At 41.0% G+C, this 17,950-nt stretch overlaps 1 protein-coding gene across 9 annotated transcripts in view; it reads right to left on the bottom strand.

The window, feature by feature from the left end:
* The window catches only part of usp25 (ubiquitin specific peptidase 25), a 242,263-nt gene that overhangs the window by 68,188 nt on the left and 156,125 nt on the right, over window positions 1–17,950 (bottom strand). For 7 of the 9 annotated variants that reach the window (XM_050035507.1, XM_050035499.1, XM_050035469.1 and 4 more), the window contains 6 exons: window positions 14,792–15,034; window positions 11,473–11,612; window positions 7,165–7,343; window positions 6,446–6,524; window positions 6,174–6,253; window positions 5,718–5,841 (listed from right to left, as the gene is read on the bottom strand). In XM_050035507.1, coding sequence (XP_049891464.1) covers window positions 5,718–5,841; window positions 6,174–6,253; window positions 6,446–6,524; window positions 7,165–7,343; window positions 11,473–11,612; window positions 14,792–15,034 — 845 coding nt within the window. Of the gene's footprint in view, window positions 1–3,235; window positions 4,016–5,717; window positions 5,842–6,173; window positions 6,254–6,445; window positions 6,525–7,164; window positions 7,344–8,584; window positions 8,681–9,450; window positions 9,625–11,472; window positions 11,613–14,791; window positions 15,035–17,950 lie in introns of all 9 variants that reach the window. The other 2 variants (XM_050035528.1, XR_007569272.1) reach the window with 2 other exon arrangements.

Genomic DNA, 17,950 nt, shown 5'->3' with positions numbered 1-17,950 from the left:
GCATATCACGTGAAACAGCGGAATCGTGGCTTTCCGACAAGACCAAACACTTGTCGGCAGTCCAATGCTTTCACAGCGAAAAAAAATGATAAAGTTACACTAAAATAATGTATAACAAAGCTTTCATACGGCTTTGCACACACATTACTTTTGGATGGATTACTCGCGAATGCAGGGTCGCACAGAAATGCCATGCATATCACATGAAAGCGCAGGACCAGAGCTTTCCTCTCCTCATCTCCTGTTCTGAGAAAGTGTTAGGGTCTCCTTGATGTCAAGATTGTCAACTTGGCGTGCACAAACTGAGTGAATGTGTGTTTTTGAGTTTTTCTATGACTTCCAGGGAAATGGCTGGACTTTATTTATTTTGGTTTTCTTTTACACACATCTCTACCCACCTCTCTCTCTCTCTCTCTCTCTCTCTGTTTCTCTCTGTGTATCTGTGAGTGAGGGATTGTGTGTTATTGAGTTTACATTATTTCTAATTTGTTAATTTTGTTGTTGTTGCAGGGTCTGATTGTTCTAAGTTCTGTATATTTGATGAATATTAAGACTACTCTATCCTCATAATTTGATGTCATTCAGATGACTTTCTAGTAATAGAACTACACTACTTTTGTTCAGAATAGGTTAAAAAATACTGAATGTTTCCATTTTCATATTCTGTCACTATAGTTTTAATTGACATGACTTTGTTATGGCACTTTAATGTCTGCCTGCCTAGCAGTAATAGGGGGAAAATGAAAGCACATGTTCAACTGTGTGTTGATTTGTTTATGATACGCTTCCAAGTTAAAAATAACATGCTGTACAGTGTACATGCACTATTTTTGAATAAAATAGCTATTTTTAACAATAAATTTTCTCTTTTTTTCCCCTTGTATAAATATCGTGATATATATCGTATTGTGGACTCTTTATTGTGATACTATCGTATCGTGAGTTTCTGGTATCGTTACATCCCTAGTGTCTGTAACAAAATCAATAAAATAATGTCACAATTGAGTGGGCAGATACACATAAATACCCTATATGTCACACTAACTTTATTTGTGAGCGTGCTATCTGCTCTCTTTGGATGGCATATCCAGCTGCTCGACCTAACGACCAACAAAGGAGGCTGCTCCTGTTGCTAGCTACCCTAACTACACTACCACGAAAGCAGCGACGGGCCTGCCAACGGAGATTCGACCCGACCGGATCCAGAACCTCCATTGGCAGGCCCGTCACTGCTTTCGTGGTAGTATAGTTGGTTGTTCAGGCGCCTCTGCTGTTAAATTAGGTCGCGCAAATTTTGTGGATCGGGTTGTTTTTATTTTCCGCACTTCCCTATTACGGTATTGAATCTGACTTCTGATTGGTTAAATTGGCCTTTCTATTAGAAGTTACATCGCCACCTACTGCTTTGGCATGTGTATTACATCACTTGGTAGCGAGTTTTGCGGCTTCGCGTGGAAATATATATATTTTTTTTTCACACCACTCGTGTGGACGAATTTTTTTTTGAAACCTGAGCCCGAAAACCTTCGGTTTCAGAAGTACACGGGTCCGTGTGGACTAGGCCTGATTCTTCCATAAAGTGCAAAAGGAAAATCAGTCCGGAGAAATTCAAGTACTCAATTATGATTTTCAATCAATCGATCAATTGATTCTTTATCTGATGGCATAGTTTCTCTGGATGGCATTGCTTTGGCTTCTAGCACTACCGTAAGAAACCTTGGAATAATATCTGACCAAGATTTGTCTTTTAATTCCCATTTAAAACAAACCTCACGGACTGCATGTTTTCATCTGCGTAATATTGCGAAAATTAGGCCTATCCTGACCTGAAAAGATGCAGAAAAATTGGTCCACGCTTTTGTTACCTCTAGGCTGGATTACTGAAATTCCCTATGATCAGGTAGCTCTAATAAGTCTTTAAAAACTCTCCAGCTAATTCAGAATGCAGCGGCACATGCACTGACAGGAACTAAGAGGCGAGAACACATTTCTCCTGTTTAAGCTTCTCTGCACTGGCTCCCTGTAAAACCCAGAATTGAATATAAAATCCTACTCCTAACTTATAAAGCTCTAAATGGTCAGGCTCCGTCATATCTTTGTGAGCTCATAGTGCCATATTATCCCACCAGAACACTGCGCTCTGAGAATGCAGGGTTACTCCCTAAAGTTACCAAAAGTAGATCAGGAGCCAGAGCCTTCAGCTATCAGGCTCCTCTCCTGTGGAATCATCTTCCTGTTGCGGTCCGGGAGGCAGACACCATCTCCACATTTAAGACTAGACCTAAGACTTTCCTCTTTGATAAAGCTTATAGTTAGGGCCGGCTCAGGCTTGCCCTGTACCAGCCCCTAGTTAGGCTGACTTAGGCCTAGTCTGCCGCGGGACCTCCTATAATACACCGAGCACCTTCTCTCCTTCTCTCTCTCTCTATCTCCTTTGCTAACACTCATGTCCTGTTACTGCATCTCGCTAACTCGGCCGTACTGTATGTCACTAACTCGACTTCTTCTCCGGAGCCCTTTTGCTCCACTGTCTCTCAGGTTAACTTATTTTGCAGCGGTGCCTGGATAGTGTGACGTGTGTGGTTGTGCTGCTGCCGTGGTCCTGCCAGATGCCTCCTGCTGCTGCTGTTATCATTAGTCATACTTCTACTGTTATTATACAAATATGATTATTGGCACATATGTATACTATCAAATATTAATATATACTTCCAACATATTGTACCACAATAGCCGGAATTATAATTATATTATTACTTTCATTAATGTTGTTTTAAGTTATTATCATTACCATCTGTCCTGCATCTCTCTCTGTCTCTGTCTCTGTCTCTCTTTCTGTCTCATTGTGTCATGCGGATTACTGTTTATTATGTTGATCTGTTCTGTACGACATCTATTGCACGTCTGTCCGTCCTGGAAGAGGGATCCCCCCTCAGTTGCTCTTCCTGAGGTTTCTACCATTTTTTTCCCCTGTTAAAGGTTTTTTTGGGAGGAGTTTTTCCTTATCCGCTGCGAGGGTCCAAAGGACAGAGGGATGTCGTATGCTGTGAAGCCCTGTGAGGCAAATTGTGATTTGTAATATTGGGCTTTATAAATAAAATTGATTAATTGATTGATTGATTGAATTGTTATTAGCTACTTCCACACCTGTCTATATGATGTATGGAAGTCTGAGTGTGTGTGTGTGTGTGTGTGTGTGTGTGTGTGTGTGTGTGTTGAGAGGTGTCATACATACCAATAGCAATGACCAACAACAGCTTGAAGGATGGCTGAATGTGTTCTTTTCCGGTTGTAGCAGTCTTTTGTGTTCTCAGAGGGGGCAGTGACGGGAATGTGCGAGCCATCTATGACTCCACCGCATTGTGGGAACCCCCACATTTCTTGAAATCCCTCCACAACTTCCCAAAGCCTGTACCCTCTTGGTAAACTGATGTAATGGCTCTGCAGGGACCTTAAATCATGACAGACCTCCCAAATGCAGTTAGAGATGGTCGCTGGCCTAATGGCAAACAGGTGGGATAAGGTGTTGTAACCCCTATCTGTTGCTAGGTACCAAATGGTCACGCGACCCTCTTCTCCAAAGGTATGGCTGACCGCAAGTGTGTGTCTCTTCTTGATAACCTCGGTCGCAGTCTTTCGCAAATAAAATCTAAAGTTTGGTGGCGCATACATAGAGTAGCCTCCCAGTCTTCATCCATGAAGGTCCCCCTAACTATCCTCTCCCACCAGTCAGCACTGTGCTCCCTCATCCACACAGTCCTACGGACAGTGGTGGCCCAGAGCACAGCCAAAGCAAAAGCAGTGGCTAAACACCGCTGTCTCCTCTGCTTTCCTCAGTATTCCGTTTGTTGAAGATGGTTTCTTCCCCTGCTTCGAAAAACAAGGAGGAGTCCATGCAATAATGCAACTTCACGGGCGGCTAATATCTTGTTGTTGTTGTTGACAAGCGCTATCCGATTACAATCCGATCACAAAAAATGCATGTTAATGCCAGGTGTAAAGGGGGTGATTGTCACTGAAAGATAGAGAATGCAGCCTTTTTCAATTATGCCCCAAAGCTATGGAACACACAACCTATGGATATCGGGGAAGCTAGCTCGCTTAATATCTTTAAAAGAAAGCTAAAAATGTAACTGTTCACTTTGGCCTTTAACCAGGGTTCGAAGTATGTGGGAGCCAGTGGGAGCTGAGCTCCCACGAAAGCTGTACAACCATACATCTGTGGGGGTCTCTAACAAAACATTAACAACCACTGTTTTATCACAAATGATGTATTTTTTAATGTAATGAGTATTATTTACGTTAGCAAAATATTAACTAGTCCAAAATAAGGACATGTTTTCCAAAAGAACGACGATATTCCCCCATGAATGACAGGCCTTTGGCTGCAATTACGGCGCCAAGACACCATGGGGCGCTGTAGGCCTATAGCCTATCTGTGTTGTTTTATGTGCTGTAGATGTGGTGAAATAGAGCTCCGGCAGCTGACATCACGCAATCCCGGCATGAAGGCACGTGAAGGGGAGAGCGTTTTATCGAATCCCGAAACATCCCGAAAGACGGCCTAGGTACCGTTATATGTAAGGCTGCCAGATTGTATCCATTTGTACCCCTCCAGGCTCTTGTAAGCTTTCAGGGAATCTCCGGAGTAGGACGAGGGAGAGTTGATCAAGTAATTGTAGATGCAATATTTGAAAATTGTCCGCTCTGGCTGTCTCAATACTCCTGAAAAACACCCCGGGGGCGTTGTAAGGCTCAGCTATGATTAATCGGTCAAGTTTTGCAATATATCGCTCAATTTCCTGGGCTTTAACCTGCGAAGTGAACTCTGACAACCTTAAATCAGCACTGGCGCCATTCATTTTCACTCAAGGACTGCCAACATGGTGGTGTAAACAAACTGAGTCACGTGACGTTCGGAGCTCTATATGGCTGATTAAAATTTGTAAGTCCCATCGCTGTGTGGGCATGACATACGGCTGATTAAAAATCGTAAGTCCCATCGCTGTGTGGTCATGAATTGAGTTATTTTGCACTGTTATTTTGGAGACCCCCACAAAGCTCAGTTTATAGTTAGAACCCTGCCTTTAACTATCTATGACTGTCCTAATAAAGATCTCAAAATCTCTCTTTTTTGGCTTCACCCAATTCTTTAACAATGGTGTATATTATCTGAGTTTATGATTTATGGTTTTACAATCCTATGATTTAATGATGTCATAATTTATTACTTTTTATGATTTATTTCATCTTTCCATTTTTTTAAAAATGATTTTAAGTCTGTTTTATGTTCATTATGTCTATTTTCATGTGATGCATGTAGTGCTTGATGATGCCTTTATCGTAAAGCACTTTGTGCTGCATTTTTTTTGTATGAAGTGTGCTATATAAATAAAGTTTTTTATTATTATTGTTATTAAAATTACTTTTAAAATTATGGGTAAAGATTATGACAGAATTTTTACAATCCTGTCCGTCATATTAACAGACAATGAGAAAGTCACACCCAACCTCTTAAAGGGAGTGACAGAAGAGAAGAGGTTTAAGGGGAAAAGAACTGCTGCACATAAAGGTGTCTGTTCAAAACATGTCCTGCACAGAAGCATCACCTTCTTTATAATCACTTCGTTTTAATCATGTGAAATATAGTAATACATATATCCACTAATTTAATGGAGACTGGACAAGTTGTTGCGTTAGTGCATGCATTGCCTCACCAGTAAACACTCTCGACGGTAATGACCAAGAAGCTGCTCATCGTGCCCCCTGTACAGCCCTTTGGACAAAAGCTCCTTGTTGTACTGGTATGAGTAAATCAGATACATCAGAGCCTCCATGTAACTGGAAAGAAGAGATTAACAGATGTTACATTCAGATAAAGCTGTATCAACGCTGCACTGAACTTAAAGGAAAACATTTCATCAAAGAAATAAACTTGATGAATTCACAGCAAAAGCTATAAAGCTAAGAATTACGCAGACTGTAAGCTGCTGCCCTCTGCAGGCAACTTTACAACTTTCATTGACTGCTACAGAGGGGACTTTGGCTCAAACTACCTGTCTTGTGCAACACCAAACTCCTATGTGCTAAAGTTTTGATGAAGTAGTTGGAAACTCAGTTCACTGTTTCCAATATTGTTTACTAGGAGGAACACTGTAAAGGTGTCCACATACTTTGTCTTCTGAAAGAGCTCCAACCCAGACATCATGAAGATGGTCGTCTCACGGAAATTCCGATAGGCCTGGTGCCACATCTGAATGAGATCAGGAGAGGCAAGCTCACTGATGTAAAACTCTCCAAAGTAATATGAAATGGCAAACACGAGCATTTTTAATGAATAACAATGTCACAGCAAAGACAATGTACAATACTGCATTACAGGCAGAATAAAAGACTCATATCTACTATGTTAGATCAATAAAACCCAGAAGACACCTCCACTGACCTCATATTCATCCATGTTGACCTCCTCAGGCTTAATTAAGTCCAGTTTAGCACGTGCCACATTCATAATGCTCTTACATCTGTGGGGGAGGTGGGGAGACAGGAAGAGGAAGTGGCATTAGCAGTAAGATGATGAGTCACTGTGAGGTACTCCAGGAGATGAAACAGTCCACCCTGCCCCTAGGCCTTAACATGGACTAATGAATAACTCTTTAGTGCTGAGAGGAAAAGTGAAACACTCCTCCGGAGGCTCCTATCGAGGCCACATGCACACATAAATCTAATTATCTTGCTCAAAATAGCAGAGAAGGGAATAAAATCAATTTTTCACTCATGAATACGGATTGAGGTCGTCATTGAAAAGTTTGAAAAGATAGTAAGGGACATTATAGACGCTAATGACAGCAACATCACAATGTCAACAGGGTGGGAGTCTTGATATCTGACAGCAGTATCAAGAAGAATAGTGATTTTTGGACATGTGTCTCCTAAGATTTGTATTTGACCATCAGATAGAAGTAATACAATCAGAAAAGAGCTGCAGCAGAAAAATGTTGTCCACTTTCAGTCCATGCTGACACTAAACTGTATGCTGCCTTGTGCTGGTCATTTTGAGAGTAAATTATCAAACTTGACTTTTTCATGTGACTAAGAACAAAATGCAATGCACTTAATTGAATAGCAGATTTTTGTTGTAGCAGATTGTCAAATGTAACCCACCTCTCATCAAAGGCCAGGTTCCTGTCAGCAAACTGTGTGAGCAGAGTTCTCTCCAAGATCTTCTTAGGTGCCTGGTTTTGGATGAAGTAGACAATGATGTGCTGTAATCGGTAGTCATTTTCAGGAGGTGTGTCCTCTTGGGCAAATCTCAGAAGACGAGCATACTCCAGCTTTATGGCCTGATCAGAGAGGCAAAGAAGCGACAAGTCATAGTTAACAACTCAGACTAAGGTTGAGGTGCTATAAGGATATATAATAGTACTTATTCAGGTCCTCTTGAGTCAAGAACTTAAAGGTCACCTGCAAAGGTTTTTATTTTGCAACTAAAGGAATTTCTAACATGACTGTTTTTGCCAGATTACAAACTTCTGGACTTTGAGTTGATTTCTGTAACAACAACGCACTTGCAATTTTAGGTTCATATTTCTGCTCAATATTTATCTTTAAATAGTAGGACTGAAAATGGTCTAATGGATTCTGTAAATGGTGGACTGAGCGTTTCTCTATAATGACACGTTGACTGTGCTGTGGAAAAGACATGGCAATGTGTCTCCATGGGACTGGTATATGAATATCAAATACTTTAAGTTAGGCACAAACATTTACTCCCTCTCTTTTCTGCTCTTCTCTCTGAAAACAAAAAACTGTTGCATGTGAAATTTAACAAGATTATTATACAGCTGGAGTCTATTGATGGAAATTAGGGATGCACAATAATATTGGCATGTCATCAGTATCGGCCAATAATGGCTTTAAAACAAACTACTGAAATTGGCGACACGCTTTTTTTAATTTTGCACAATAAATAAATATTACATACATTTAAAAGCATTCTATTTAATGTCTCCATCTGCTGGTGGGCCATAACGATAAGTGTATGCATGCATAATATGATGTTAATTCTACTACAGAAGAGACTTGATGATCACTAAAATTAGGTGGGGGAAAAAAGTGGATATACATCAGTGTTTCCCCTACCATTATATTAGGGGGGGCCAATTATGAAGTAGCATATAGAACTGTCATGTTATTTTTACAATTCTGCTTAATTTCTCAAAGAGATTTGAGAGGCAAGTGCTCCATTTAAGGGGATGGGCTCTGAGCATCTGAAAACTTGGTGGCACCATCAGAGATGCTGAATGGATGAGCTGCCCACAGAGGTGGGCAATTTAGAGCTGAGCACCTGTGCAGCACTGGTCCCCCCGCAAACAGCCCCATGTGATTAGAAAGGCACAAGTTACTCTGTTGAGTTTCAGTGTTATTGTAACAGTTACTAAATGTAACTTTTTAAACTGTTGTTACTGCACTGTAAGAAAGTACACAAGAGAAGACCAAGAAAGAGACACAGATAAAACAGAAGGTGGACTGAGGTGGAGTGAGTGAATGTGGAGTGAGGAGAGGTAGGAGAGACAGTGTGTACCTTAAAAAAGGCTGCCTCAGGCCCATTCTTTTCATACACGCTCCTGGATTTGTCAATGGCCATAATTATACCCTGCATGTTGGGTGTCATCATTGCCTGCCCAGGAAGCAGGAACCATGTCAAACAAAACAATAGGACCTTGTGACCAACTGAGCAAGGTCAACCACTACGTTACGTTCTCTGAGGCACAACAATAAAGCATACCGCAGTGAGGGCATGCCAGACATCACTCAGCACTTCATGCATTGGTTAGAGTGACACAGCCAGTCAGTTTAATGGCACAATGCACAATCCTCACAAGGATAATGTGTGAAAACCAAGGCAGCCATATAACAGCTGTGTGAGACACATAGCGAACAGCAGCAATGGACTCAGAACATACTGTCCAACAACTACTACTGATATCCAGCCAACCTCAAAACAAAAACAATCTAGCATTCCAGGAGAACTGCATGAAATCTGTGCAAACTAAAATGAACATCCCCTATGGGTGCATTTGGCTTCATTTACAGGTGAACATGAGATCAGTGGGTTCTTGTCTTTAGGGACTTGTGTGATGAAGCAGACCTTAGCTTTCTGCAAAAGGCCAGCCTGCCATTGTGCCAAGATGCAGACTAGCTAAATAAGAGACTTTTCACACAAGAGTAATACAGAAAGGCAAACAAAGGCATCAGTCTTATTGCGCTGCATTTTCAGCCTCAAGCCAATCCTGAACTCTGTTGGTGTAAAGGGTCAGACTTTCTCAGGTGTGAAAAACCTTCTGTAGAGCCACTTGAATGACTAATGGTGCTCTCAGTCCATATATCAAACAGGCATAGACTTCTCAGCACAAAAAAGAAGAGAAGAGTTTTCTGGGCTAGAGCTACCTCGTCATCATACCCCCCCTCCTCTGACTCAATGACAAAGGTCCCCACATTAGGAATGGCCACCTCCACTGTGCGCTGTCCAGCGGACTCATCCTCTGTGACTAGGTCAGTAGGAGGGGTGGAGGGGGTGCTCACCTCGGCCTCAGGCTGAGGGGAGGAGGGAGGGGGAAGAGACTGTAAAGGAAATGGGACAGATGAAAAAGGAAGGACAGAGTACTGATGGAAAAGCGAAGAACATTCCATGTAGATGAGAGAAAACAGTGAAATCAAATAAACTGGGCTTGACAGATCTTTCAATCCTTGTTCACATTTACTGGGCACACTTGTGGACATGGTATTGGAAACTTGAATAAGCATGGCACAGGGATTAGAGGACAAGTTCAAATTAGTTCAAACATGTCTTAAAACAACACCTACAAGTCCGTATGTACAATGACAGTTTTTTAGTTGCTCTAAATGTTCCTTCTCTCCATACTGGCTGTGAGAAAATCTCTCTGTAGTGCAGTTCCAATGTAACAATGGGCAAAACACTCTTAAGTTCTTCTTCTGTGCCAAAATGCATTTTTAGGCTCTGCTGGTGCTAACAAGAGATGTCAGCGGGCTGTTAAGTTGTAGTATTTTTTTACTGAGAAATTCATTCACAGCAGCTTAGCAGAAAAACTGTACCCATGAATCTATCCTTCCAACCTGCATTTAACTTAACTATTTGGCCACTTGGGGGAAGTGGAAACAAGGTGAACACACACATTGACACACTGCATTACCATGGCAACCTTCTTTACACAGGCAGCAGTTACAGAGTAAAATTAAAATTTATTTGAATTCATGTTTCTAACCAACTGGTGAATGTATGTCCAATATTGTCTTCTTTTTAGCTGTGGTTTGGTCCTCACCAACTCTACAGAAAAAAATATAAAGCTGGCTGGACACAAAGAGTATAGAAGTGTGTCAAGAGAAAGACCTGCCTCTGTCTCTCTCACAAACCTGGCGATATCTTCAGTCATGGCTCTAAAACGTTGGTCCTGCTTTGCACAGTGAGAGACAGAAATTTGGGATGACTCTCACTGTGTGACTGCTGTTACCATCTACATCTACAAACCAACAAACAGCAATTGCAGCATGAAATGATGCACTGGCCCTAAACCCAAACAAACAGACAAAGAGCAGCTTGCCATAGAGGCAAAACGTCAGATTGAGTATGTGCTCTCATCGTACAGTCTGCATCCATCTTGATGTCATACCCAAGTTTATTACATCCATGTCGCACAGTGTAGCTGCACTAAACTTATAAGTCTGTTAAAATCTCACAGTCTGTAGGAGGCTTATGACCAAACTCCAAACAGTAAAACTAAGCGGCGCTGATCAAACATAAACAAAGATTTTGTTACTGAGTGGCCTTTTCTCACCTCAAATGTTTTCAGAAACACATTTTAACTGTACACTACTCTACAGTTTAACTGTAAAACAAGATTGTTGTTACCAGCCAGCCGCCATTGTGTCAAACAGACAAGCTTGCATTATGTCACTCACCAGCGGTAGCGTTTATTGGTCCTGTGCATCAGTGCATTTTGGTAGTTGTAGGTTTTCTACCTCTTGAGCAAACGCAAATGCCTCAGTCCTTTCCTCTGTTTTCTTTGGTCATGTAGCACCAGTTTCAAAAGTGTTTGTGTCTTTCTACTGCACAGACAGCCCACTTTTATTGAAATACCATCTTTCAAGCAGTGGAATACCTCTTTAAATATTAGATTTTAGAAGCCAAAAATGACTACAAAGAATGACCACATTTAATAAATGTAATAAGACCCTAAGCAAACAATTACTCTAAATGGTGTTCTCTCAGTTTAGTTAGTTACAAGGAAAAAAATATGACTGGACGAAATGAAATAAAATAAGACCAAATAAAAACTAGTGGATACACAACACTTAATCTTGTTGATTATTATACAAACAGACATGTACGAAAGACAGAAGACACATGTTGGGTGAAAATGACTAGGTGTGAGAGTGGCATGTTTTACATACAGCATTTAACAATGCCTCGGGGCTTCTCTCCTCTTGTTCAGCAGCAGCCCTGGAGATGGCCCTCTGGGTGTCCTCCTGCAGGTGCTTGGAGTCATTTGTGGGTGATGGCTGCTCCATGTACTCTGGGTCATGCTGGGGTACTGCAGGAGGGCAACAACACCAAAACACAAAAATGCACAGGCCTTTACTTTCAAAACCTTTATTTTCACACACAAATGCCAATATGCACTAGGTGTAAATGTTTCTGTATTAGTGTGATCATGATTGTAGAAATTACCCATAACATTTACCAATATCCATAATTACATTTTAGACAGGTGTAGGGACACCAGTATTCTAAACTCTCCAGAGTGGACTACAATAGACAACAAGGAACCACAAGGAGGGCCAAATGTTTATTACCCTGCCCCCGAAATTACCCTGGTCATGAGGGATGCTCCCTCCAGAAATCCGGGTGCCAAAAGGGGGGGTAAAAAGTTCACCTGAGATCCTTCAAGGCTCCTGATGTCATTAACTCATAAAAGGGATCCAGCCTGGGGGCAACTTGGTTTGATTAACCAGCCGGCTAGGATCTTAAGACAATGCTTTCCAAGTACATCCCATGATGTCCCCTCGCACCACCCGGGAAATCACACCAGCTCATTCACAATGAGGTGAAGAGGAGACTGAACAGATGTTAATGTCCTAAATTAGATATGCGTTCCTAAACGCAAAACCAAGTCTCTGTTGTAACAGTGTCTCTTAGAAGTGAAATTATACATTTGTTTCCTTTTTGTTCTCATCTTCATTTCCTAACCTTGTACATGTGCATAATCCATGTTTGGTAGCTGAATGATATTTTTCTTTAATCCTGTAAAACAAAAGATTAATGAGTTGTAAATTCACTTTTCTTTTAATCCCTCATTTAACACTGAACCATACTGCCATCTTGTTGACGGAGTTAAGGAGAGTTCCCCTAAAGAATTCCATATTATATTTAGAATTAAAACATAGTTGGGTTTTATTAATCAACCTGTTGTTATGAATATGTGCTTCCTCATTATGTTTTTTCATTTTATATTGCAACTATAGGTTAGTCTAGAGTGTGTGTATTTGAATCAGCTTATACGTGTACTTTGCTGATACATGCGGTGTAATAATTGTATTAATATTAATTGGATGTTAAGAACCGATTTTGACCATAATGGGAAAAGTATGTGTCTATCACGTGTAACATGTTAAAGTATATGATCTCGTATAATCAAAAGAATTAAGTTTCCTCCAAAATAAAATGATGAGCCTATTTACAACAAAAGAGACCGCCTTAACAAACCCACCCACTTTGGCCAGATAAAAACAAGTGAGCGCAGCGCGTCTCTCTCTTTCTCTTGTTCTTGTCCTCTTGCTCTTTTTTCCGTCTCTTAATCTCTTCGACTTCATTTTCCATACTCTTTCTCTCTTTTTTTTTTTTGCCTTTTTCGTTTTTGTCCACTAGCTTTTGCCGTATCTTATGTTGTAGCCAGTTACAGTTCCTGCGTAACTTGTTCTTGTTCATGACCAAATTTATTTTAAACTTTTAAATTTTACTTATCCAGTTTTTCTTTTACCGCCAGTGCCTTCAGTAACATTATACTTGAAGTGACGAAGCCAGCCAATTTTAACATTTTTATGCGCGTTAATAGTAACTTTGATAACAAGATCGAACACCCAACGAGATTGTTTTCAACTTTATTATTTAAGCGAGTAATCATAACAAAGTAGACAAGCGCCTGTTCGACTGGCCTCTTCACACCAGATTCATTGGAGCCAGTGGCTGCCAGCCACTTGTCACAGTGGTTCTGTTGCCAAACCCAGAGACTTTCTGCAGCTTAAGACAACCAACGTTGAGGGCCACCCGAAAGGACACCGCCACCAGGCTCCACCGCCCATCACCGCTGTGTTCCAGTTTGTATCACCCTGCTGGAAGGCTGTGAAGTGAAGCCGGGAGTCGCAAAGTGATAATCAGGGGGTCCTCGGAAAGAAACGTCCGCCTGAATCAACGTTGCTAAGAAAGTAGGAAAAGAATTTCTCTAACTCCAGGCCGCCGCTGTGTGGTAAAAGAGTTGATGTCGAATAGGAGGTTTAATTATCTTAATCATAAGTTAGATTTCCTTAGGTGAAGGACATCCCTGCGTTCCCAATTTATCTATAGTCACATACTCTCTCACTATCGCCAAACTAAATAACTCACAAGTGTCACCTCTCATTTCAATCCGTATATATATACACTGTTGATTTTGTGTTATTCCATATCATTATCATTTGCTATTCATTTACTCAGTTGTTACACATTTAGCTTAAATAAATCTGCATTTATCACCAAGTCGTTGTCTGCGTATATTTCTTTTGAACAGGAACTAAGATCCCTGTAAGGAGAATTCATAACCCAGATCTGAGATTGATTCATTATTGAAAAGCGTGCTGACGAATTAATGATTGGTTTACGGAGGTATTCATTTGATTTGTCGCTTCCCTCATTAAGAGGGTGGTGCCCCCAAACCTTATTACGAGTGCAAACATTCTCAAAAAGGTATTGCTCCTACACAGGTGCACAGATTCAATTTTAGTTTCAAAAATAACAGCACAGCCACATTAGTTTAAGTATCAGGTGGGTTCCATTACATGTTTGGTTGACTTATAACCCAATAAAAGATACTGTTCGTTGCTTAAAGGGATAGTGCACCCAAAAATGAAAATTCAGCCACTATCTACTCACCCATATGCCGAGGGAGGCTCAGGTGAAGTTTTAGAGTCCTCACATCACTTGCAGAGATCCAAGGGGAAAGAAGGTAGCAACACAACTGCACCTAATGGAGGCTTACGGTGCCCCAGATTCAAACGTCCAAAAACACATAATTGAAACCACAAAATATCTCCCAAACTTCACCTGAGCCTCCCTCGGCATATGGGTGAGTAGATAATGGCTGAATTTTCATTTTTGGGTGCACTATCCCTTTAATTTAGCCAGGCACCATACCATGTGTCCACCATATTTCAACAGAGATACATTTGATTGCTGTGGGCTGAATGACAAACATCTGAGATCACTTTCCTGTAGCCAGCAACTTTTAGCTGAGACCTTCCCTGTGACATTGTGTATATATTGTAGACAATATTATATACTATAACATAACATGCCAAAGAAAGTTAGGGTTGTGTGGCTTTACGCTATATTTCATAACAATTTCTTCATTCTTTTATAACTCTTCAGAGAACACAAGTTTTCACATACTTCTCTTACTACCAAGTACTGCTTCTCCATGTCCTCTCTACTCTGTATTCAGAGTGTAGCGACCCTCACCTGTGTTGTCTGGAGTGCTGGACTCAATACTCATGGGTTGAGAAAAACAGGAAGAAGTGGAGGTGCTGGATGCTGCTGTAGCCAGGGCCAGCTTCTCCTGCTGGGCCTTGCAGGCCTGCAGGGCATCCCATTCCTCAATCTCCTTGTCAAACAGCTCATTATCCTCCTTTACGTACTGCTTTAGGTCTGGAGGCAGTTTGTCCATGCCACTGAGTATCTGTCCCGTTTCCTTATCAAACTCCTCTGCACAAACAACAGAGACACACAATGATCATGATCTGGTCTGCTGCAAAACAAGACAGCTTATTAAATGTGTGTTTTGTATAAACTCTGTCAATAGAATGTTATTACTTTTTATTTTCAGTGCTGCACTTAGAATACAAGAAAACATAAACACATCATAACTAGATGCACCGATTTATCGGCTCAACATCAGGATTGGCCGTTCACCTTGTTGACTGTCATCTGCATTTCAGCAAATCATACGACAGAACATTTACTGATGGCAGTGGCTGATGTGTTTCTCTTGTGTCACATCAGTTTTACGCAGTATAAAAAGCAGGCTCGAGACTAACAGTTTCCCGTTGTCCTGGGGACAATAGAAAATATGTTTGGAACGAACAGAGATCTTCTCCAGATTGCTGTTGGGACGAGAGGATGCAAACTCACTATCGACACACTAGGAGACGCATCCTACTGTTTTCCTGTTAAAGCTACATACCGGTTAAAGCTGTTAGCAGCTGGTGCCCGCAGCTAACAGGTAATGGAGATTGCACTGTGTTCCAATAAGACGTGTTCAAGTTCTATTCAGTAAAAATGAGTATTGGGCAAAGATAAATCATAATGTATATCGCAATGTGTTAAATGTAATCTTTTAAAATGTAGTTTTTTGCTAGACACTTGAACAAATACAGCCATTTGAAGGAGAAATGTGCTGATGTAAAGAAAAGTAAAAACAAAATAGAAATTAGAGAATGTTGAAATACTAAACATACAACTTGGGACGCTGTGAAACATAAATAAAAACAGAATGCAATGATATGCATATCTTTCTGGACTTATTTCAATTGAATACAGTACAGAGACATTAGATATTTCAGATATTTCATGTGCAAACTGATCAACTTTATTTTCTGTTGTAAATATACACTGATTCTGGAGCAACAACAGACTGGGAAATATGTGCAGTGTTTCCGATACATTGAAGAGACTATGGCAGCCCGCCATAGTCTCCAAAAATTGTCCAGATATAAAATGCCTATGGTGAATGAACGTCACTCTGTAGCACCGGCGGGAGCGCCCTCCCCGGCCTCACCACAGACATCGCTCTCCTAGCGCTAGTGTGAGCTTGAGTTAGCAGAATACTGAGGAATACTGACATCGACTTCATGAAGCATTCTTAGAAACACCCGGAAAACATCAGTAGAGAACTGTGTGGCTGTATTTAAGACAACTCTGAGCCTGCACAGCAACACACAGCACCATTGAAGTAAGCTCTGAAAACTTTCTTTCTCATTTGGCTAGTGTTGCACGGTATACCGGTACTAAAATAGTACCGCGGTAATAGAGTATTCCAAACAGTACTATACTGCATTTGAAAAATACCAGTACTTTGAAATTGATTCAATTCATTAATTTAGTTAATTTATTTTACTCATTTATGCACACAAACGCCTNCGTCCGTACCGAGGTACTAACTGAACCATGATTTTTTTGGTACCGTTACATCCCTACTATTTATTGTTCTAAAGGTTTGTATCCAAAAGGACTTTTCCTTAGGAAAAGTACCGAAGAGTATCGAAAAGTATCGAAATTCATATTGGTACCGAAACAAAGATTTTGGTATCGTGACAACACTACATTTGGCTCATGGTAGTTACTTTCCATTCCAGGTCAAAACTGATCTATGCAACAGGTTGCAGGGAGAGCACCTAGCTGCCTGCCTGAAGGTTGCCATAAATGGGCCTGTCCCAGAGGCACTCAACTACGGATGGGGGCGGATAACAAATCAAAAATTTTGCTCTGGTTCAGCCCACTTGACATGCTGCTGTGTTGTGCTATGGCCTATCCAAGTGCTGGAATTTGTTATTTACGTGACAACGCTTGAATGCAACACCAGCTGCGCTCCTTTGTGCCATGGTGCAGGTTCGGGCCGGGCTCGGTTATAATTGTCTTGGACTTGGGTCAGGTTTGGTCAGGAAAATGTGGCCCGAGCCGCGCTCTAGTGTGATCACCTGTGTGTGTGTGTGTGTGTGTGTGTGCGCGCTCGCGTGTGTGCCCAAACGGGGCGAAACTCCGCTGTGTGTGATACAGAGAGCAGAGGAGAATTATAAACGTGCAACCATGTAGAGACAGAAATGACATGCCGTGGTGTAAATCAGATAAATAACATAAGGCAATTTAGTTTGTTTAATAAAAAGAGAAGGTATAGACCTGTTCTATAGGCCTGGATATGAAGCGTCCGTGGTGCCAAATAATATAACCGTAGTTTCTAAAGAACTAGAGCAAAAAAAAACAAAACAGCAGCGCCGGTCATATTTCATATTTTAAATCAAATAATTCAATACTAGTGCATACCCATTGGTAGCTTTGTCACCTTCTACCTATGCCAATCCTCAGTGCCTATGTGCAGTTTCACATAGATTGACCACGTCAGTGAGTAGAAAAACGTGGGACAGACAGAATGACTGACTGACAGAATGACACACTGACAGTTTCTGTGATTATGTACAGCATACCATACCATGACTTAGTCATACCAAAAATTTGAAAAAAAACAAAACAAACAAACATTCGGCCACAGGGGGAGCCACAGCTATCGGTCGCATTTTAGCCATTTTTAAGCATTTTCTGTTGTTATAGCGCCACCCAGTTGCCAATTAGTTAAATTTCTCCAGTCACCTGTTCTACATATCTAAATACATATCTACAAATTTAGTAAAAATCGATATGGCGGTTAGGCCGAGACAAGAAATTAGCTCTCTAATGCCCCCATTTTGTTTGATCGGGTCAATAATGGAGGGGTCCCCTCAGATTATGTGTGGTCATATGCCTACAAAGTTGCGTGGTGATCGGTGAAATCCTTGAGATGTTATACACCTTCATGTGATGAGCCACGCCCTCCACAATATTCATTGCCTTATCCACCTTATTTTTCAC

Source organism: Epinephelus moara, chromosome 3 (assembly GCF_006386435.1).
Source record: "Epinephelus moara isolate mb chromosome 3, YSFRI_EMoa_1.0, whole genome shotgun sequence".
In the NCBI taxonomy this organism is placed as follows: Eukaryota; Metazoa; Chordata; class Actinopteri; order Perciformes; family Serranidae; genus Epinephelus; species Epinephelus moara.
This window is presented reverse-complemented; position numbering and strand designations above follow the sequence as displayed.